The 21,751-nt window shown below is 36.6% G+C and overlaps 1 protein-coding gene across 1 annotated transcript in view; it reads left to right on the top strand.

The window, feature by feature from the left end:
* Positions 1–1,559: 1,559 nt before the first annotated feature.
* The window catches only part of LOC149781119 (chymotrypsinogen B2-like), a 60,188-nt gene continuing 39,996 nt past the window's right edge, over positions 1,560–21,751 (top strand). Inside the window, exons 1-3 of the mRNA XM_089935220.1 lie at positions 1,560–1,724; positions 14,242–14,310; positions 16,139–16,337. Coding sequence (XP_089791346.1) covers positions 1,658–1,724; positions 14,242–14,310; positions 16,139–16,337 — 335 coding nt within the window. The 5' untranslated portion in view covers positions 1,560–1,657. The remainder of the gene's footprint in view (positions 1,725–14,241; positions 14,311–16,138; positions 16,338–21,751) is intronic.

Raw genomic sequence — 21,751 nt, forward strand, 5'->3', positions numbered from 1 at the left:
CTATTAAATAGCATCTATGTTATATGTATAGATGCTATATATATTGAAGTCCATGAGCTATCCCTCCAAGGATGGATAACTGAGCCTAGGAAACTTGAGAGCTTGACTATTATACAGTCATCTTTAACATAATACATAAAATAGATAATGTAGCCTACACAAGCCAGCCGTATAAAATATTGTTCGTTTGTGGAGGGGGGGTTACAATTTTATTAGGGGGGTCACTGAAAGTTTGACAGTTGTTGACAAGGGGGGGGGGGAAAAATTGCCTAAAAACTGTTGACATAATTAATGGACGTCCCCCAAGTAGATTTGAATATTCACTGGTTGTTGAGTTGTTCTTCTCTGAATGAAGTGAACCGGAAATATGTCTTTTCCAGCACACCATAAAGCCCCGAAGTTATATCTTTGAAGGAACCTCTTTGCTCTTAATTTTTTTAAATAATTACCATTAGTGATTTTTACACAAAGCTTCAAGTTCGCCGTTTGCACTCTCTTACATAAATAGAGAACTGATGATACATACATAGATGGTTAGGTAGGCTTGGAAACACATGTACAAACCGGTGACTTGTTTTGTTTTTTGTGGGTTTAACGCAATTTTAGCACATGAAAACTAGCTGTACATGGCGTAAAGCCACCAGTGGTTATCGCAGTCAGTGGTCACTAGTTTTACGTTGAATATGTTTTGCCTGGCATGAGTAACATCGCCAAAAATATATATTTACCCCATCCTTAGTCCTACAATGCAAGACATAGCACATGTTTTTGTTTTATTGCTATGTTTTGCCATCCAAATAACGGTCTTGTATAGCGTGTTCCGAAGTTGTTGACATCGGAATGAGTTATCAAAGTTTCAGGAACATCTCACACACTTGGCAGCCTATATTCGACACTCTTCCACTAATTTATGTGTAATTAATATACTTACTGTGCTCTCTTTATCCTGGCGGAATGAAAATATGATACTAGCAAATGGACGCATTTTAACGTTCCGTTGACATACATTTGAATTTGTTGCAATACTACGGTAGCCGAGGTTTGCCGAAGTAAGTTCAAGTAGGTACATGCTGAGGCTATGTTTCTTGAACAAAACGAACCGTTGGTTACAGTTCCAATAGACATATTATATTTTTATTCATTTCGTTAAAGAATAATATTTCAGCTTAACTTCATTTCGGCATTCCCGGCTCTCATCGCTTTCCAACCAACCGAAAATGTAGGCCAACGAAACTTGAAAACAGGTCAATTTCTTTTGTGAGAATTTGAATTTATTAGATAATTGACATCATAGTAAGTAAAGTCTGACTAAAACATCATGACTTTATTTTGTAGAAAAACGTCGTTACTTTAGTTGTCAGTTGTATGAAATATTCATGAAAATTTGACTTTCGTAACGATGTTAATCGACATCAAAACATGCTACACAGCGCCGTTAGTTAGGCTGTAAGACCTTGACGCACACAACATAACTATCAGCGTCAAGGCCTTACATGTAGGACTACCCCACCCCAAATCTTTCCAGTACCACATCAAACCAAATTTGAAGGAGAGAAAGAGGTCAAAAGAGTAGAATGCACTTTCCATTTTGAACTAATGGATGTTCACCTCTTAAGCACTCTTAAGTGGATAAGTGTTTTTTCCCAGCTTCCCACAAATGATACAATCAGAACATTCTGTGGTTTATGTTTTTTTTTTTATTTGTAAAGACAGGGTGAAAGGAGGTGAGTATTCATACCTTTTCTTTCTTAATAATACTGAACGTAGATCCAAGATTGTCCATCAGTTATAGTCATTTTATATTACTGAATATTCTTTCATGTATTATCAGTCATTATTTACAAGTGAAGAGGTGGAGTGCTGTTGCAATTAATATTACAACAAAACACAACATCCTCTCCAACGCCTTTACTAATAATAGCATTGCGCAATATATGATGTATAATTGTGTCCAGAGGCGCCAGCCAAAGTATTTTCGGGGTGGGGGAGAGTAAACATGTAGTGGTGAGCTTTTTATTACCTTTTACGGATGTAGGCCAAAACATGTTTTGTGAAATCTGGAGGGACTGGGATACACTTGCACACACCCACCCCTCTTGCCTCTAAGTGCGTGAGCCCATGATTGTGTCATAACCTTAGCTTTTTGAGGCAAACATATCTTACAAAATTTGCTTGCACAAACAATCTTGACGATATTACAATACACATCCATTTCTCCGGTAACTATTGACCAGTCCGTAGTTACTGTTGTTATATCAGCATCTAATAAATGCAAGTCATGGATGAGAGAGAGAGAGAGAGAGAGAGAGAGAGAGAGAGAGAGAGATTAGGTTGCCAGTAATCTTTTCAAATTGTATTAGTCCGACCGCTCCGGTGGCCTAATTGGTTAGAGCGTCCGCCTCGGATAAGGGGAGGTCGTGGGTTCGAACTCTGGCCGAGTCATCATACCAAAGACTTACAAAATGTGGTACGAGCAGCTGACTGGTGTCATGATACTGTGGTTGGGTGGGACATGATGTTATATGTCTGCGGCATGATGCCTCAGTGCTAGATATCACTATAAACTGCAACAATGTACGCATCGTAGCGATATGACTTAAAAATTGCTAAAGCTTTGCTAAAATTCCAAATCAATCTCTCTCTCTCTCTCTCTCTCTCTCACACACACACACACACACACACACACACACACACACACACACACACACACATTAGTATTATTCATAACATTTGTTATTGAATTCATACACAGCCGTCCATTTTAAAGCATACCAGTACTGTTATTAGCATCAGTTGATTGGTAGACATCAATCAATTTAGTGGGGATGGTAGATATTACGCAGTTCAGTGGGGATGGTAGGCATCAATCAGTTCAGTGGGGATGGTAGGCATCAATCAGTTCAGTGGGGATGGTAGCCATTAATCAGTTCAGTGGGGATGGTAGACGCCAATCAGTTCAGTGGGGATGGTAGCCATCAGTCAGTTCAGTGGGGATGGTAGCCATCAGTCAGTTCAGTGGGGGGTGGGGGTGGACATCAATCAGTTCAATGGCGGATGGTAGACATTAATCAGTTCAGTGGGGATGGTAGCCATCAATCAGTTCAGTGGGGATGGTAGACATCAATCAGTTCAGTGGGGATGTTAGACATCAATCAGTTCAGTGGGGATGGTATATATCAATCAGTTCAGTGGGGATGGTAGACATCAATCAGTTCAGTGGGGATGGTAGCCATCAATCAGTTCAGTGGGGATGGTTGACATCAATCAGATCAGTGGGGATGGTAGACACCAATCAGTTCAGTGGGGATGGTAGCCATCAATCAGTTCAGTGGGGATGGTGGACATCAATCAGTTCAATGGCGGATGGTAGATATCAGGCAGTTCCATGGGGACGGTATAGATCAAACCAATTCAATGGGGACAGTAGACATAAGGCAGTTCAAAAAGGATGGTAAACATCAATCAGTTCAGTGGGGATGGTAGCCATCAATCAGTTCAGTGGGGATGGTAGCCATCAATCAGTTCAGTGGGGATGGTAGACATCAATCAGTTCAGTGGGGATGTTAGACATCAATCAGTTCAGTGGGGATGGTATATATCAATCAGTTCAGTGGGGATGGTAGCCATCAATCAGTTCAGTGGGGATGGTAGACATCAATCAGTTCAGTGGGGATGTTAGATATCAATCAGTTCAATGGGAATGTTAGACATTAGTCAGTTCATTGGGGATGTTAGACATCAATCGGTTCAGTGGGGATGGTAGACATCAATCAGTTCAGTGGGGATGGTATCCATCAATCAGTTCAGTGGGGATGGTATCCATCAATCACTTCAGTAGGGATGGTAGACACCAATCAGTTCAGTGGGGATGGTAGCCATCAATCAGTTCATTGGGGATGGTAGACATCAATCAGTTCAATGGCGGATGGTAGACATCAGGCAGTTCCATGGGGACGGTAAAGATCAAACCAATTCAATGGGGACAGTTGACATAAGGCAGTTCAAAAAGGATGGTAAACATCATGCAGTTCAGTGGGGATAGTAGACTTGAGGTAGTTAAACGGGGATGGTAGATATGAATCAGTTCGAAGGGGATGATATCTATCAGGCAGTTCAAAGGGGATGATATATATCAGGCAGTTCAAAAGGGATGATATATATCAGGCAGTTCAAAGGGGATGGTATCTATCAGGCAGTTCAAAGGGGATGATATCTATCAGGCAGTTCAAAGGGGATGATATATATCAGGCAGTTCAAAGGGGATGATATCTATCAGGCAGTTCAAAGGGGATGATATATATCTGGCAGTTCAAAGGGGATGATATCTATCAGGCAGTTCAAAGGGGATGATATATATCAGGCAGTTCAAAGGGGATGATATATATCAGGCAGTTCAAAGGGGATGATATCTATCAGGCAGTTCAAAGGGGATGATATCTATCAGGCAGTTCAAAGGGGATGATATCTATCAGGCAGTTCAAAGGGGATGATATCTATCAGGCAGTTCAAAGGGGATGATGTCTATCAGGCAGTTCAAAGGGGATACGCAAGTATTACTCTCCACGTACCGTTATTACGCTTCCATGGACAAGAAAAGCCCCTTCCTGTGATGGAAAAAAATTGTGGAAAACATTCAAGAAAATCTGACTCTTTGTAGAATAATAATTCCTGAGAATGCTAATTGCTTTCGTAGAATCTAATACTTTCCTATCAATGATTGAATACTTTACTGGAAACATTAACTAATTAAGATGATACTTATCTGGAGAGTACTTGTATAAATGCTAAATGATTATTTCGTGACAAACCTAAAAGGATAAGCATATATCAGTCCATTTGTCGGCATGATTGTCCACGTGTTTGCCCCAGCGTCCTAAATAAAAGGATAAATACATGACACAAGATCCTGATAGCTGTACCTTTCTAAATTAGACAGAGATAATTCAGCATTTCACCAAAAATTAGCTTTAAAATAAATCCAAAGTGTTTAAACATTTAAAATAAAACAAATTATTAGAAAAATACATTTTCTGTATCATTGCTGTCCTTATTTCAAAACAATAATTTTCAGTAATTCATAATTTGCTAACATGAAAATTCCATTACCACAATTAATTAATAAAGGATATGTGTGTGATATTTCAACGTCACAACGTGCAATATTTGCAATTTGATCTAATAAAATATAAAACTTTAGAATAGCGTGTTGTCTTATAAAATATATAAATTTAGAGTAGCATAGTGTCTTATAAATATAAAATATATAACTTTAAAATGGCATGGTGTCTTATAAAATATACAACTTTAGAATACCATGGTGTCTTGTACAATATACAATTTTAGAATGACATGGTGTCTTATAAAATATAAAACTTTAGAATAGCATGGAGTCTTATAAAATATACTACGTTAGAATAGCATGGTGTCTTATATAATATACAATTTTAGAATGGCATGGAGTCTTATAAAATATACTACGTTAGAATAGCATGGAGTCTTATAAATTATGCAAATTTAGAATAGCATGGTGTCTTATAAATTTAAAATATACAACTTTAGAATAGCATGATATCTTATAAAATATACAATTTTAGACTAGTATGGTGTCTTATAAAATATATAACTTTAGCATGGTGTCTTATAAACTATACAACTTTAGAATAGCATCGTGTTTTATAAGCTATACAACTTTGGAATGGCATGGTGTCTTATAAAATATACAACTTTAGAATAGCTTAGTGTCTTATAAAATATACAACTTTAGAATAGCTTGGTGTCTTATACAATATAAAACTTTGGAATGCCATGGTGTCTTATAAAATATATAGCTTTAGAATAGCTTAGTGTCTTATAAATTATATAACTTTAGAATAGTTTAGTGTCGTATAAAATATATAATTTTAGAATAACATGGTGTCTTATAAACTATACAACTTTAGAATAGCATCGTGTCTTATAAACTATACAACTTTAGAATAGCATCGTGTCTTATAAACTATACAACTTTGGAATGGCATGGTGTCTTATGAAATATACGACTTTAGAATACCATGGTGTCTTATACAATATAAAACTTTGGAAGGGCATGGTGTCTTATGAAATATACAACTTTAGAATAGCATGGTATTTTATAAAATATACAATTTTAGAATAGCATGGTGTCTTATAAATTATACAACTTTAGAATAGCATGGTGTCTTATAAATATGAAATATATAACTTTAGAATGGCATGGAGTCTTATAAAATATATAACTTTAGAATAGTTTAGTATCTTATAAAATATATAATTTTAGAATAACATGGTGTCTTATAAATTATACAACTTAGGAATAGCATTGTGTCTTACAAAATATACAACTTTAGAACCGTATTGTGTCTTATAAAATATATAACTTTAGAATAGCTTGGTGTCTTATAAATATAAAATATATAACTTTAGAATAACACGGTGTCTTGTAAAATATACAACTTTAGAATATCGTGGTGTCTTACAAAATATAACACTTTAGAATGGCATGGTGTCTTACAAAATATACAACTTTAGAACAGCACTGTGTCTTATAAAATATATAACTTTATAATAGCATTGTGTCTTATACAATATAAAATATATAACTTTAGAATGGTATGGAGTCTTATAAAATATACAACTTTAAAATAGCACGGTGCCTCATAAAATATACAACTTTAGAATATCATGGTGTCGTATAAAATATACAACTTTTGAATAGCATTGTGTCTCATAAAATATACAACTTTGGAATGGCATGGTGTCTTATAAAATATACAACTTCAGACTAATTTAGTGTCTTATAAAATATATAATTTTATAATAACATGGTGTCTTATAAAATATACAACTTTACAATGGCATGGAGTCTTCTAAAATATGCAACTTCAGAATAGCATGGTGCCTCATAAAATATGCAACTTTAGAATAGCATGGTGTCGTATAAAATATACAACTTTAGAATAACATTGTGTCTTATAAATATACAACTTTAGAATAGCACGGTGTCTCATAAACTATACAAGTTTAGAATGGCACGGTGTCTTAAAAATATACAACTTCAGAATATCATCGTGTCTTATAAAATATACAACTTTAGAAATAGCACGGTGTCTAATAAAATGTACAACTTTATAATAGCACGGTGTCTTATAAAATATACAACTTTAGAATAGCTTGGTGTCTTATAAATATAAAATATATAACTTTAGAATAACACGGTGTCTTGTAAAATATACGACTTTAGAATATCATGGTGTCTTATAAAATATATAACTTTAGAATGTCATGGTGTCTTGTAAAATATACAACTTTAGAATAGCAAGGTGTCTTACAAAATATACAACTTTAGAACAGCATTTTGTCTTATAAAATATACAACTTTAGAATAGCTTGGTGTCTTATAAATATAAAATATATAACTGTAGAATCTCATGGTGGCTTTTAAAATTTACAATTTTAGAATAGCAAGGTGTCTTAGAAAATATATAACTTTAGAATGACATGGTGTCATGTACAATATACAATTTTAGAATATCATGGTGTTTTGTAAAGTATACATTTTTAGAATAGCATGGTGTCTTATAAATATATAATTTTAGAATAGCATGGTGTGTTACAAAATATATAATTTTCGAATAGCATGGTGTCTTATAAAATGTATACCTTTAGAATAGCATGGTGTCTTAAAAATATATAACTTTAGAATGACATGAATGGGAAAAAAAAAACCAACAAGATGGCCGCTATCGCTTAAACGGCTTGAAACAGCTGTTCCGTTTTTAATTTCCATTTTCATGATTTTTATGCTTGTTGCCTGTTTTCATCTACAATATTGTGTTCATTATGTATTGGCTGGTAAATTCGTATGTGTTTCTTTATCTCCTTGTTTTGGAAACGAGAACAATTAGACTTTTTCTCAGCTGTCTTGCTTCACTGTTTTTGAACAAACCGCCATCACGTGATACTCGCCAGTCGACCCGTTTATGCTACGATGGATCCTCATTAATTGCTTTAAATGATCACTCTTTGGCTCTCCACACTACATTGTGCCCTAGACTAAACAAACTGGGACTTCATTCATCATTACCTAAATGTAAACAGAAGCGAAAAAAGAAACGTTGTTTCAAAGCTGGCCGGTATAGAACAGGAAGAAGAATTCCAGTTATCTCTCTTATTTCGGCTCAACAATTTTTTTAACACAATCGACCATTAATTTACATAACCTAATTCAAACCCCTATTAAATCGTGAACCTTTGTGTCAGCTATCCAGGAGATACATATGAGTATTGCATTATTCAATGTCCAGTCAGTAGGACCACCGGAAAAGCGCACAGAAATAGTGAATTTTATCAACGACCAGAATATTGCCCTATTTTTGCTGACATAAACATGGCTAAAAACATCAGGCGATGAGCCCAAGTGTGCGGATCTAACACCCACTGGTTACTCTATCAAGTCGTTCCCCCGTAATTCACTCGGAGGTGGAATTGCTGTCATCACAAAGAACTCCATGATAAAACGTCTTAACCACACTACAACATTCAATTTCGACCACACATCGTTTGAACTAGTCCAAACCACACTCACACTGGAGCAAAGGTCAATCCATTTTTTCTGCCTATACCGCCCTCCTCCTAGTAGAAAAAAACAAGTTGGCGACTCTCTCTTTTTGGAGCAGTTTCCGAATCTCCTGGACTATGGAAATTCAATAGGTGGCAACCTGATTATTCTTGGAGATTTCAACTTTCACTTTGACTGTTCCGGAAACCCAAATACGTCAAAACTGATAGATTCCATTAATGTTTTCAACCTGAAAAGGTAAGTTAACCAACCCACCCATAAACACGGTCACATTTTAGACTGGATTCCTCATAGACCTGATGATAACATTCTACGGTCCTCCCTGGTATCCCATGACCTTGCATCAGATCACCTCTGAATTATATGCCATCTTGACGTATCAGTCCCGAACCCTCCACCTTTATCTGCTACTAAGAAAAACCTCCGTATGATAAATAGAACCAAACTAATGCACGACATCCAAGCTAACTTAACAACTTGCTTACCTCCTACCGCAGAACAACTCGATAACTGCATGCGTTCATTGTTCGACAAACATGTACCAGCCACCAAGTGCAGAGTATCAATTAAAAAGCGTTCTCCATGGTATAGCACGGTTTAGGGAACAACTTCGCGCTGCTTAAAGAGACCTCCGTAAAGCTGAAAGGCTTTGGCTTTCCACCAGACTCACTATTCATAAGCAAATCTATGAAGCCTCTAAAAAGAATATCACAAATATAGTCCATGCAGCGAAATCAGCCCACTACACTACTAAGACAATGGAAAGTTCCAGCTGCAAAGAGCTCTTCGAGATTACTAACAAGCTAATGTCAAGGAACAAATGTACACCACTTCCAACTACCTTCTCTCCAGTCGACCTTCCGGACATGTTTGCAAATTTCTTCCGTGACAAAGTACAAACCATTAGAGATAGGCTTGACACCACAATTTCAATTGACTCGTCGTCACCATACAGTTGGGATACATAATTTGAATGGCAACCATTTGCAGCATTTGAACCTGTCTCTATGGATTTCGTACGTACAATCGTGATGAAGAGTGCACCAAAGTCATGTGAACTTGATCCAATTCCAACATCACTGCTGCTTGAGTGTTTAGATCCAGTATTGCCTTCACTAACTGATGTTATTAATACCTCTCTCTCTCATCAGGGGAATTCCCATCATTTTTCAAAACCGCCATTGTAAAGCCTCTGCTGAAGAAACCAACACTTGACCATAACGATTTAAAGAACTACCGCCCAGTTTCTAATCTCCCATTCATATCAAAAATCTTAGGAAAGGTTGTTATATCCCAGCTTGTATCTCATCTAAATTCAAACAGTCCTTTTAGCAATGTACAATCTGCATATCGCCCTTGCCACAGTACTGAAACTACTCTTCTAAAAGTAGTTAATGACATTCTCTCTGCTTTGGATAGCGGAAAGATTACAGTCCTCACCCTCCTCATTTGACATAATAGACCATGCTATATTACTTCACCGTCTCCAGCATGTATTTGGCATTCATGATACAGTCTTACTGTGGTTCAAGTCATACTTGGTCAACCAGACACAAATTGTATCTGCAAATGGAATACACTCCAACCCAGTTGATCTATGTTGTGGTGTTCCACAGGGGTCTGTTCTTGGACCTGTTCTCTTCATTCTGTACACTCAGCCGCTCTCAAGTGTCATAGATCATCATCCAGTGTCTCACCAATTGTACGCTGATGACACCCAAATATAAAAATCTAGCCACCCAACTGAAGTTGATGCTACCATCCAAGGTGTAGAGAGGTGCATTTCTGATGTGAAATCATGGATGACATGTAAGAAGCTGCAGATGAATGATGATAAAACTGAGGACATTCTGATCACAACACAAAGACGTTCTCATTCACATCCTTTACCTCAAGCAATAAATATCATCAACACCAACATTAAATTCACACAATCAGTACGAAACCTAGGTGTTACTCTGGACAGTACTCTCACATTGCACCAACATGTCATGGACATATGCAAGGCTGCATATCTTGAGCTGAGACGCATCAGCTCAATTCGCAACTATCTTTCAGTTGATGCCACTAAAACACTTGTGTGTTCATTAGTACTTTCAGGACTGGACTATAGTAACTGAATTCTCTCTGGTTCATCTCAATATCTGTTCCAGAAACTTCAAAAAAGTTCAAAACACAGCTGCTTGGATCATACTTAGAGTACCACGATCAGAGCACACCTCCCCGCTGCTCTGTATCCTACACTGTCTATCCATTCGATCCAGAATCAAACACAAAATTTGTTCTCTGTTCTACGTTTCACTGTCGGACTCTAGTTCAACATACCTATCCGACCTCACCCATGTGTAGACACCAGCAAGATACTTACGCTCCTCTTCTGACAATCGTATACTCATTATGCCCACTATGAAAACAAAGTCATATGCACAGCGTTCTTTTGCATACCAGGGCCCAGCAACGTCGAATGAATTGCCCACTGAACGTAGACACAAAGACACTGTGATCACATTCAAGAGAGCTCTCAAAACTAACTTATTTCGACTGCAAGAACAAACTTAAAGACCTAATAATGTTTCCTACCTTAAATATTCTCAGCATGTTTTATTATGTTTTCTAATTTCATGGTGTTTGTTTTTGTAATCATATCATTATATGTTTTTTATCTTATAGGTGGTGTCTATTGCTGTTTGTTTTTTGTAGGGTTTAACGCCATTTTTCAGCACACGATAGGCTATACATGGCGGCCAGTATTAATGGTGGAGGAAGAACCCGGGAAAACCCCAGAAAGAACCACCTACCCACAAGAAGCTACTGGCAAGCTTTCTCACATACCTACATTGACCGAATCCGAGACTCGAACCTACGCAGAGGTGAGATGGCAGTGATCCGTAACGGAGAGTGACAAAAGACCACTCGGCCACTCGGGGCCCCACGTCTATTGTTGTAAAGCGCTTAGAGCTTCTAAAGATTATGCGCTATACAAAGTCCTCATTATTATTATTATTATTATTATTATTATTATTATGGTGTCTTGTAAAATATACAATTTTAGAATAGCATGGTGTTTTGTAAAGTATACATTTTTCAAATAGCTTGTTGTTGTTGTAGTTGTTGTTGTAGGGTTTAACGCCATTTTTCAGCACAAGATAGGCTATACATGGCGGCCAGTATAATTGGTGGAGGAAGAACCCTGGAAAACCCCGGAAAGAACCACCGAACCACGATAAGCTACTGGCAGGCTTTCTCACGTACCAACGTTAGCCGAGGCTGAGACTCGAACTCACGCAGACAGAGGTGAGATGGCAGTGATCCGTAACGGTGAGCGCTTTAGACCACTCGGCCACTCGGGGCCCCATTTTCGAATAGCATGGTGTCTTATAAAATATATCACTTTAGAATAGCATGGTGTGTTACAAAATATATAATTTTAGAATAGTTTGGTAATTATATTTACACACTATGCAACTTTAGAATAGCATGGTGTGTTACAAAATATATAATTTTAGAATAGTTTGGTAATTATATTTACACGCTATGCAACTTTAGAATAGCATGGTGTGATAAAATATGAAACTTCAGAATAGTATGATATTTTGTTAAATAAACTTTAAAATAATATCATATTTTATAAAATATACAACTTTAAAATAGTATGATATTTTATTAAAAATACATCTTTCGAATAGTATGATATTTTATTAAATATACAACTTTAAAATAGTATGATATTTTATTAAAAATACATCTTTCGAATAGTATGATATTTTATTAAATATACAACTTTCGAATAGTATGATATTTTATTAAATATACAACTTTCGAATAGTATGATATTTTATTAAAAATACATCTTTCGAATAGTATGATATTTTATTATAAATACATCTTTCGAATAGTATGATATTTTATTAAATATACATCTTTCGAATAGTATGATATTTTATTAAATATACAACTTTCGAATAGTATGATATTTTATTAAAAATGCAACTTTCGAATAGTATGATATTTTATTAAAAATACATCTTTCGAATAGTATGATATTTTATTAAAAATACATCTTTCGAATAGTATGATATTTTATTAAAAATACATCTTTCGAATAGTATGATATTTTATTAAATATACATCTTTCGAATAGTATGATATTTTATTAAAAATACATCTTTCGATTAGTATGATATTTTATTAAAAATACATCTTTCGAATAGTATGATATTTTATTAAATATACATCTTTCGAATAGTATGATATTTTATTAAATATACAACTTTCGAATAGTATGATATTTTATTAAATATACAACTTTCGAATAGTATGATATTTTATTAAAAACACATCTTTCGAATAGTATGATATTTTATTAAAAATACATCTTTCGAATAGTATGATATTTTATTAAATATACAACTTTCGAATAGTATGATATTTTATTAAATATACAACTTTCGAATAGTATGATATTTTATTAAATATACTTAATGTACTGTAATACTTTCTTCACAACACTCCAATTACAGCTAAAGTGATATGCGAAATAAATTTGTTAATGATATTTAATATTCGACACCAGTATAAAATTAATGAAGTTCCGTCGATATTTGCATATATTTAAGATATAAATACTAAAATACTTATTAAAAACAAAAACAAAAAACAAAATAAAAGAACAACACAAAAAAACACACACACAAAACAGCAACTGATAACACGGGGTTATGACATTGATTCTTTAGAACTTATGGACTTTTTTGCAACATTGACTTATGATTCAGAAGATAAGTAATGTTAATATTTTGCTTTGTTCTTTGATGGCTTCAGATTTTTCTACATACATATATACTTATATTCCTGAAGTAGATAGAAGGCGCTTGTGGCATCACAAACGAATTTCCATCTGGAATATGTTTAGAACTTTTAAATGTAACCAAATTAGAACGTTTGCATCAGTTTTAAGAGATTGATAAAACAATTCAAAACTGAGAAAGAGAGATTTTTCGTGGGTTTTAAGTGCATTTTGATACCTTATTGGTTATATCATGGCAATGAATGAAAGCTAAGTACCTTTCGTTGCTAACACTGAAATGAGAGAGAGAGAGATTATATATATATATATATATATATATATATATATATATATATATATATATATATATATATATATATATATATATATATATATATAATACCTTGTTTTTTGGAATCTGACTTGATCGACAGCAACATGGGGAAACTCTGAAGCAAGTACTAGCAACCCTATCCGTTAGAAAACTTGCTGTGAAAAGATTGTGACTGTGTCATTTGTTTTAACATCAAGTACACGGTAATCCTTTCAGTTCATTGCACCATGATAACTAGGCAGTGTGACCGTAGGTCATTAAACACAGAATAAAATAGTCTGAATTATTGTATGGTATCAAAGTAAGCAGACTGCACAAAAATCGAATATAGAAATTGCATTAATCAATATTGACGCTGCTTGAAAAAGCTTAATATAAGATATATTGTCAAAGACCAGTTAACTTGTACACGACTGTCTTTACAGCAATAGCCAACACCTAACGGGAGAAAACACGATCTTATGGTTTCTTCATTTGGAAAAACAGTGTATTAGTTGTTTATTTATGCATTCATTTGTTTTGCAGGGAAAATGACGAATCTCAAAAGATTATTTGGTTTATTGGCGTTATCAACCGTTTTCATCTGTCAAAGTGGTAGGTTTGGAACCGTATAATTAAAACATGCATACCAACCGCCCCCCCCCCTCTCTCTCTCTCTCTCTCTCTCTCATATTTAGCACTGCCATGGCTGATAACTCTCTTCCAGGGGAAGACGGACATCTTGTGTGGGACACTGGTATGCACACACACACACACACACACACACACACACACACACACACACACTTATTTCTCTTAAGGCATCGTCGAAAACCACAAGCAAAAATCCACTACATTTCGGAAAAGAAGTGTTGTTAATTGTTGCCTGTAGCTTGCGACGACATTATTAAATAAATCTTGTCTCTTCTATTAGATGTACTAATGTGTGTGTGTGTGTGTGTGTGTGTGTGTGTGTGTGTGTGTGTGTGTGTGTTTTGATTTGGATTTTTAACGCTGCTCTAACAATTTTTCAGTCATTTCACTGTTGTTTGGCAGTTTATAGTGATGTCTAGTACTGGGGCATCATGCCGTAGTCATGTAGCACCATGTCCTATCCAGTCACATCCTAACACCAGGCCGACTAGTCCTAAAACTAACCTCTTAAATGCTGAGCGCATAGCGAGGCTGCCGCTGGTACCATTTTTTTTAAAAATCAAGTCTTTGGTATGACTCGTCCAGATTTCGAACCAGGGACTTTCCGCATCTGAGACAAACGCTCTAACTACTTATGTATGTGGATTTACAAGGTCCTGCTAATGTAGGTAATACTTGTGTGTGTGTGTGTGTGTGTGTGTGTGTGTGTGTGATTTGGATTTTTAACGCTGCTGTAACAATTTCTCAGTCACTTCGCTGTTGTGTGGCAGTTTATAGTACCATTTGTTTTAAAAATCAAGTCTTTGGTATGACTTGTCTGGGTTTCGAACCAGCGACTTCCCGCATCCGAGACGGATGTTCTAACTACTTAGGCCACTTGAGCGGTCACTACGCAAGGAGAGAAAGAATGTCGTAAAGAAATTTTGTCTATTCTTTTACATGTACGAAGCAAGAATATAACGATATTTTTAGAGAAATCTCGTCCATCCGTTTACATGCACCAAGCAAAGATGATAGAACGATGTTCTTTGAGAAATCTCATCTATCCGTTTACATGCACCAAGCAAAGATGAGAGAACAATGTTCTTTGAGAAATCTTGTATATCCGTTTACATGCACCAAGCAAAGATGATATAACGGTGTTCTTTGAGAAATTTCGTATATTCTATTACATATGCAAAGCAAAAATAGAACGAAGATTAATTTAAAGATTAAATATCCAAAAGTCTTCATTGCTTTATATTTCGGTAATAATGTTCATATACAGTTTTGAACCACTATACATTTGACCTTGAAATTGTATCAAATGCTTTACATGTGATTCTTCTTTTCATCTAATGCTGATAATCAGTATCGGTATAGTACTTGCACTCCACCTCCCGAAAAAAATAATTTCGTTTCGTATTGGAAGAATTTACTTTTGTAATAACAATGAAGAATAACAAAAACATATCACCTGCTTGTTGACTCAACCAGCAACTGCCAGTTTCGTAAATATTTCTTTCGACCGTAAGCATGTAAATCTAATAGGGCAAATTTAACGTGGACGCAGATGGTGTCCATTGTGCATTGTATAGCTAGGGTTTGAACTCCAAACAGCGCAGGAAAAAAATTTCTCTTTTAAGATTATTTCACAGATAATTATGCTAATCCAATCATAAAACCAGGCAGTAATACACCTGAAAAATATCACCTAAGCAGATTACATTACCTTTACAGATTTGCTAATTAGTTTTATCAGTACCATACTTTAATTAACAAGGTCGTTACTCTTCATTTCCTTTTACAGAGGCAGGCAGAGTGAAGAGGATAATTGGTGGTAACCATGCCAGCAGAGGGCAATGGCCTTGGCTTGTGTCTATCCGCGGCAAGATCGTAGTGGAGCGGTTGTTTGGTCTTATACCCATCCGCCATCGCCTCTTTTACTGTGGTGGCTCTGTATTGAATGATCGTTGGATACTAACCGCTGCTCACTGCTTCGATTATAGGTAATACATTTATTTTGTGTTTTTAAATTAGAGAATGAAAATAAAACATATTGCAACATTCCACGAGGAATACATACCTACTTGTCTGCTACTGGGATTACGGTATTCAGCATAAAAACTGAAACAGAAGAGTAACTCTCAAACGTTGAACCATAATGCTTGCTCTTAAAAAAGAAAAAGCGCCTGATTTGATATGAACATTAAATTAAATAGCTAAAAACGTTTATTTGTATTGGCAATAAAATATGATATAGGCAGTTCCAGTAACATGTTGCTCATGATGCCAGTAACATGTTGCTCATAATTAATGCCAATTACATGTTACTCATAATGCCAGTAACATGTTGCTCATAATGCCAGTAACATGTTACTCATAATGCCAGTCATATGTTGCTCATAATGCCAGTAACATGTTGATCATAATGCCAGTAACATGTTGCTCATAATGCCAGTAACATGTTGCTCATAATGCCAGTCACATGTTGCTCATAATGCCAGTAACATGTTGCTCATGATGCCAGTAACATGTTGCTCATAATGCAAGTAACATGTTGCTCAGGATGCCAGTAACATGTTGCTCATAATTCCAGTAACATGTTGCTCATGATGCCAGTCACATGTTGCTCATAATGCCAGTAACATGTTGCTCATGATGCCAGTCACATGTTGCTGATAATGCCAGTAACATGTTGATCATGATGCCAGTCACATATTGCTGATAATGCCAGTAACATGTTGATCATAATGCCAGTAACATGTTGCTCATGATGCCAGTAAGGTGTTGCTCATAATGCCAGTAACATGTTGCTCATGATGCCAGTGACATGTTGCTCATAATGTAAGTAACATGTTGCTCATAGTTAATGCCAGTTACATGTTACTCATAATGCCAGTCACATGTTGCTCATAATGCTAGTAACATATTACTCATAATGCCAACCACATGTTGCTCATGATGCCAGTAACATGTTGCTCATAATGCCTGTAACATGTTGCTCATAATAAATGCCAGTTACATGTTACTCATAATGCCAGTCACATGTTATGCATAATGCTAGTAACATGTTGCTCATAATGCCAGTAACATGTTGCTCATAATGCCAGTTATATGTTACTCATAATGCCAGTAACATGTTGCTCATAACGCCAGTCACATGTTGCTCATAATGCCAGTAACATGTTGATCATAATGCCAGTAACATGTTGCTCATGATGCCAGTAACATGTTGCTCATAATGCCAGTAACATGTTGCTCATGATGCCAGTAACATGTTGCTCATAATGCAAGTAACATGTTGCTCATAATTAATTCCAGTTACATGTTACTCATAATGCCAGTGAAATGTTGCACATAATGCTAGTAACATATTGCTCATAATGCCAGTAACATGTTCCTCATAATGCCAGTAACATGTTGATCATAATGCCAGTAAACATGTTGCTCATGATGCCAGTAACATGTTGCTCATAATACCAGTAACATGTTGCTCATAATGCCAGTAACATGTTGCTCATAATGCCAGTAATTTGCTGCTCAGGATGCCAGTAACATGTTGCTCATGAAGCCAGTAACGTGTTGCTCATGATGCCAGTAACATGTTGCTCATAATGCCAGTAACATGTTGCTTATAATGCCAGTAACGTGTTGCTCATAATGCCAGTAACGTGTTGCTCATGATGCCAGTAACATGTTGCTCATAATGCCAGTAACATGTTGCTCATGATGCCAGTAATATGTTTCTCATAATGCCAGTAACGTGTTGCTCATGATGCCAGTCACATGGTGTTCATAATGCCAGTCACATGTTGCTCATGATGTCAGTCACATGTTGTTCATAATGCCAGTCACATGTTGCTCATAATGCCAGTAACATGTTGCTCATAATGCCAGTAACATGTTGCTCATGATGCCAGTAACATGTTGCTCATAATGCCAGTTACATGTTGCTCATAATGCTAGTAACATATTACTCATAATGCCAGTGACATGTTGCTCATAATGCTAGTAACATATTACTCATAATGCCAGTAGCATGTTGCTCATAATGCTAGTAACATATTACTCATAATGCCAGTAACATGTTGCTCATAACGCCAGTAAACATGTTGCTCATGATGCCAGTAACATGTTGCTCATAATACCAGTAACATGTTGCTCATAATGCCAGTAACATGTTGCTCATAATGCCAGTAATTTGCTGCTCAGGATGCCAGTAACATGTTGCCCATAATGCCAGTAACATGTTGCTCATAATGCCAGTTACATGTTACTCATAATGCCAGTAACATGTTGCTCATGAAGCCAGTAACGTGTTGCTCATGATGCCAGTAACATGTTGCTCATAATACCAGTAACATATTGCTCATAATGCCAGTAACGTGTTGCTCATAATGCCAGTAACGTGTTGCTCATGATGCCAGTAACATGTTGCTCATAATGCCAGTAACATGTTGCTCATGATGCCAGTAATATGTTTCTCATAATGCCAGTAACGTGTTGCTCATGATGCCAGTCACATGGTGTTCATGATGCCAGTCACATGTTGCTCATGATGCCAGTCGCATGTTGTTCATAATGCCAGTCACATGTTGTTCATAATGCCAGTAACATGTTGCTTTTGCTGTTGTTGAGTTTAAATATAGTGGCGTGCGCACAATTGTGCATGTGCCACTTTGTTCTGACTGCACCTCAGCCTGCTAGTTGTTCCTGGGGAAGGGAATGGTGCCACCTCCCACAGGCTTTTATGGATTCAAGGAACCCTAAAAGTTTGGCCTCATTCTGTGGGTCCATAAAGGTCTCTTACAGTTGAATGGTTGGCTGTCGTTAGTGGGAAGGAGAGCTCGGGAACGGTCCTGCTTGCTTTACATCGCTGGTTTCTTGTTGCATTTGTCTGGTGTTTCTTGCGAAAAAAAATTTCGAATTTTTTTCTTCTTCAAAATGTTCTAAAAAGTGGGGGGATGTTCTATGCTGTTTATAGAGGTTCTTAGTAGAAATCATGTATGAAGAAAGATTTTCAAGGTTATTATGGTATTACTAGTCAAGGTGTTTAGGGTGTGCTTCCTACGTTATGTTATGTATAAGTTTTTAGATATTGCCAGTAGTGAAGGGGGCCACCCTAGGGTCTATGGGAATTACCATCAAAAACACCCCTGGGCCACTCTAGGGTCTATGTAAATTTAACATGGACAAAAATCTCTGGGCCACTCTAGGGTCTATGGGAATTAACATGGACAAAAGTCTTGGGCTGGTCTTGGGTCTATGTAAATTTAACATTAATCACTCTGGGCCACTCTAGGGTCTATGGGAATTAACATGGACAAAAATCTTGGGCTGGTCTATGGTCTATGTAAATTTAACATTAATCACTCTGGGCCACTCTAGGGTCTATGGGAATTAACATGGACAAAAATCGTGGGCTGGTCTAGGGTCTATGTAAATTTAACATTAATCACTCTGGGCCACTCAAGGGTCTATGGGAATTAACATGGACAAAAATCTTGGGCTGGTATAGGGTCTATGTAAATTTAACATTAATCACTCTGGGCCACTCTAGGGTCTATGGGAATTAACATGGACAAAAATCTTGGGCTTGTCTAGGGTCTATGTAAATTTAACATTAATCCCCCTGGGCCTGTCTAGGGACTAGGGGAAATGGAACATGGTCGGGACCCTATTTTAATATGGTCCCGACCTGATGGGTCTCTATTTTTTTAAAAAAATAAAAAAAATAATAATAAAAAATGGGGTACGCAATTGTAAGTCTATCTCTTTTCGAGAGATTGGAGTGGCCCTGAAAAGGGCCTTTGGGTTTAGGTTAATATGCCCTTAACATAAATGGCATCTGCAACATCTTCTTCGTCTTAGGCTTCGTCTAATTTTAGGTCCATACACTAACACTCTTTTGAGGCATCCTTGCCTCTCCACGTAAATCCTACGTATCCATAGGCTGGTGTCGGTCCTATGGATCACTGTCCATTTGGATCGAACATACATCGGCATGTCCGTCCTGAACATCATCGAAGATACAAGGGTGGAAGATTCAACGTCGGTCCACATGTTGAGGCGCCGAGAACAGGTGAATCAATGCAGTGAACTGCGCTTATTTATAGGTAGAGGAAGGATTGAAACGGATTGAGTTCATTGACCAATCCAAACACGCGTTACATAATTCAGTCAGCCCGCATCCAATCCGAAGAGAGCAGTCTGTGACGTCACGTGGTCTATATAGATTCGCTAGGGCCTGTGTGGAGTCAATTCATGCAACAGTTATTCAACATGACGGAAACTCAGAAAACGATCAATTGGGGTGCACCAGTAGTGGAGACCACCCAAGGGAACCCGGACTTACTTTCAGAAGAGGTAAATTGGGATTTTGTGGATTTTCTTACCTCGCAAGAATTTGTTCCGGAACCTTCGTCTCCTTCATTACCGCACGTAGAGAATTTTAGACAGAGACAGAAAGAAGAATTGGAGAAATTTATACAACAGCAAAAGGAACCGGAACAAGCTTTTCTCCTACAGCAACATCAGCAAGAAGAAGAGGTAAGAAAAAAACAACAACAAGAAGAAGCATCAGCAGCAAAGAAACAAGGGTGTGAAAATCAAACGGTCACGGTATTGTTAGACATTTTAGCGGAGTTAAGAAGTCTGAAACAAATGTATCAGACTTCTTTATTACGACCGAAGAGAATACGACCTTCCCGAGCTAAACACTCCAACCCTGTGACTAAGCCTACCGTGCTACCCTTAGTGATTTCAACCAAATCATCATCATCATCAACAGTACGCAGTCCAGAAGTAGGCCTTGGCCGTGGCAAAGGCTTAAGGCAGTTAAAGTTGATTACTTAAACTCACCCCTACACAAAAAAGGCCCTTTTCAGGGCCACCCACGTCTCTCGAAAAGAGATAAACTTTCAATTGCCAACGTCCATTCAAACTAAAAAAAACCCCCAAAAAATCAACCCATTTTACCCTATAGTATGTGTATGAGTGTGTGAGTGTACGTTCTTATTTTAAAATCAAAACTCAAAGACACTTACCTTTTTATACCTAATTTATTCTTTTATAAATATTTACAATCAATTCACAATTCACAATTCTCAACAGAACACTTTAAAAAGTTCGTACACTTCTTCTGTCTCAAATTTTAGTCTCTCTGTTTTTTAAATTTCTTCACCGTCACATTCTTTTCCTCCTCTTCCTCCTCACTTTCTTCCCTTCTTCTTTTTTTCTCCTGTTTCTTTTTCTTTACCTGGCTGCTTTCTTCCTCTGAAGAATCCCTCTCTTCTTCTGAAGAATCCCTCTTTTCTTCTGATTCCTCTTGTTTCTTTTTTGGGCAATCTGGAGACCAATGTCCTTTTTCTTGACAATAATAACAGGTATCTTGACTTTTGTCTTTTCTAGCCCCTTTTTT

The sequence above is a fragment of the Sinohyriopsis cumingii genome, chromosome 15 (genome assembly GCF_028554795.1).
Source record: "Sinohyriopsis cumingii isolate HCF-2022 chromosome 15, ASM2855479v2, whole genome shotgun sequence".
NCBI classification, from domain to species: domain Eukaryota; kingdom Metazoa; phylum Mollusca; class Bivalvia; order Unionida; family Unionidae; genus Sinohyriopsis; species Sinohyriopsis cumingii.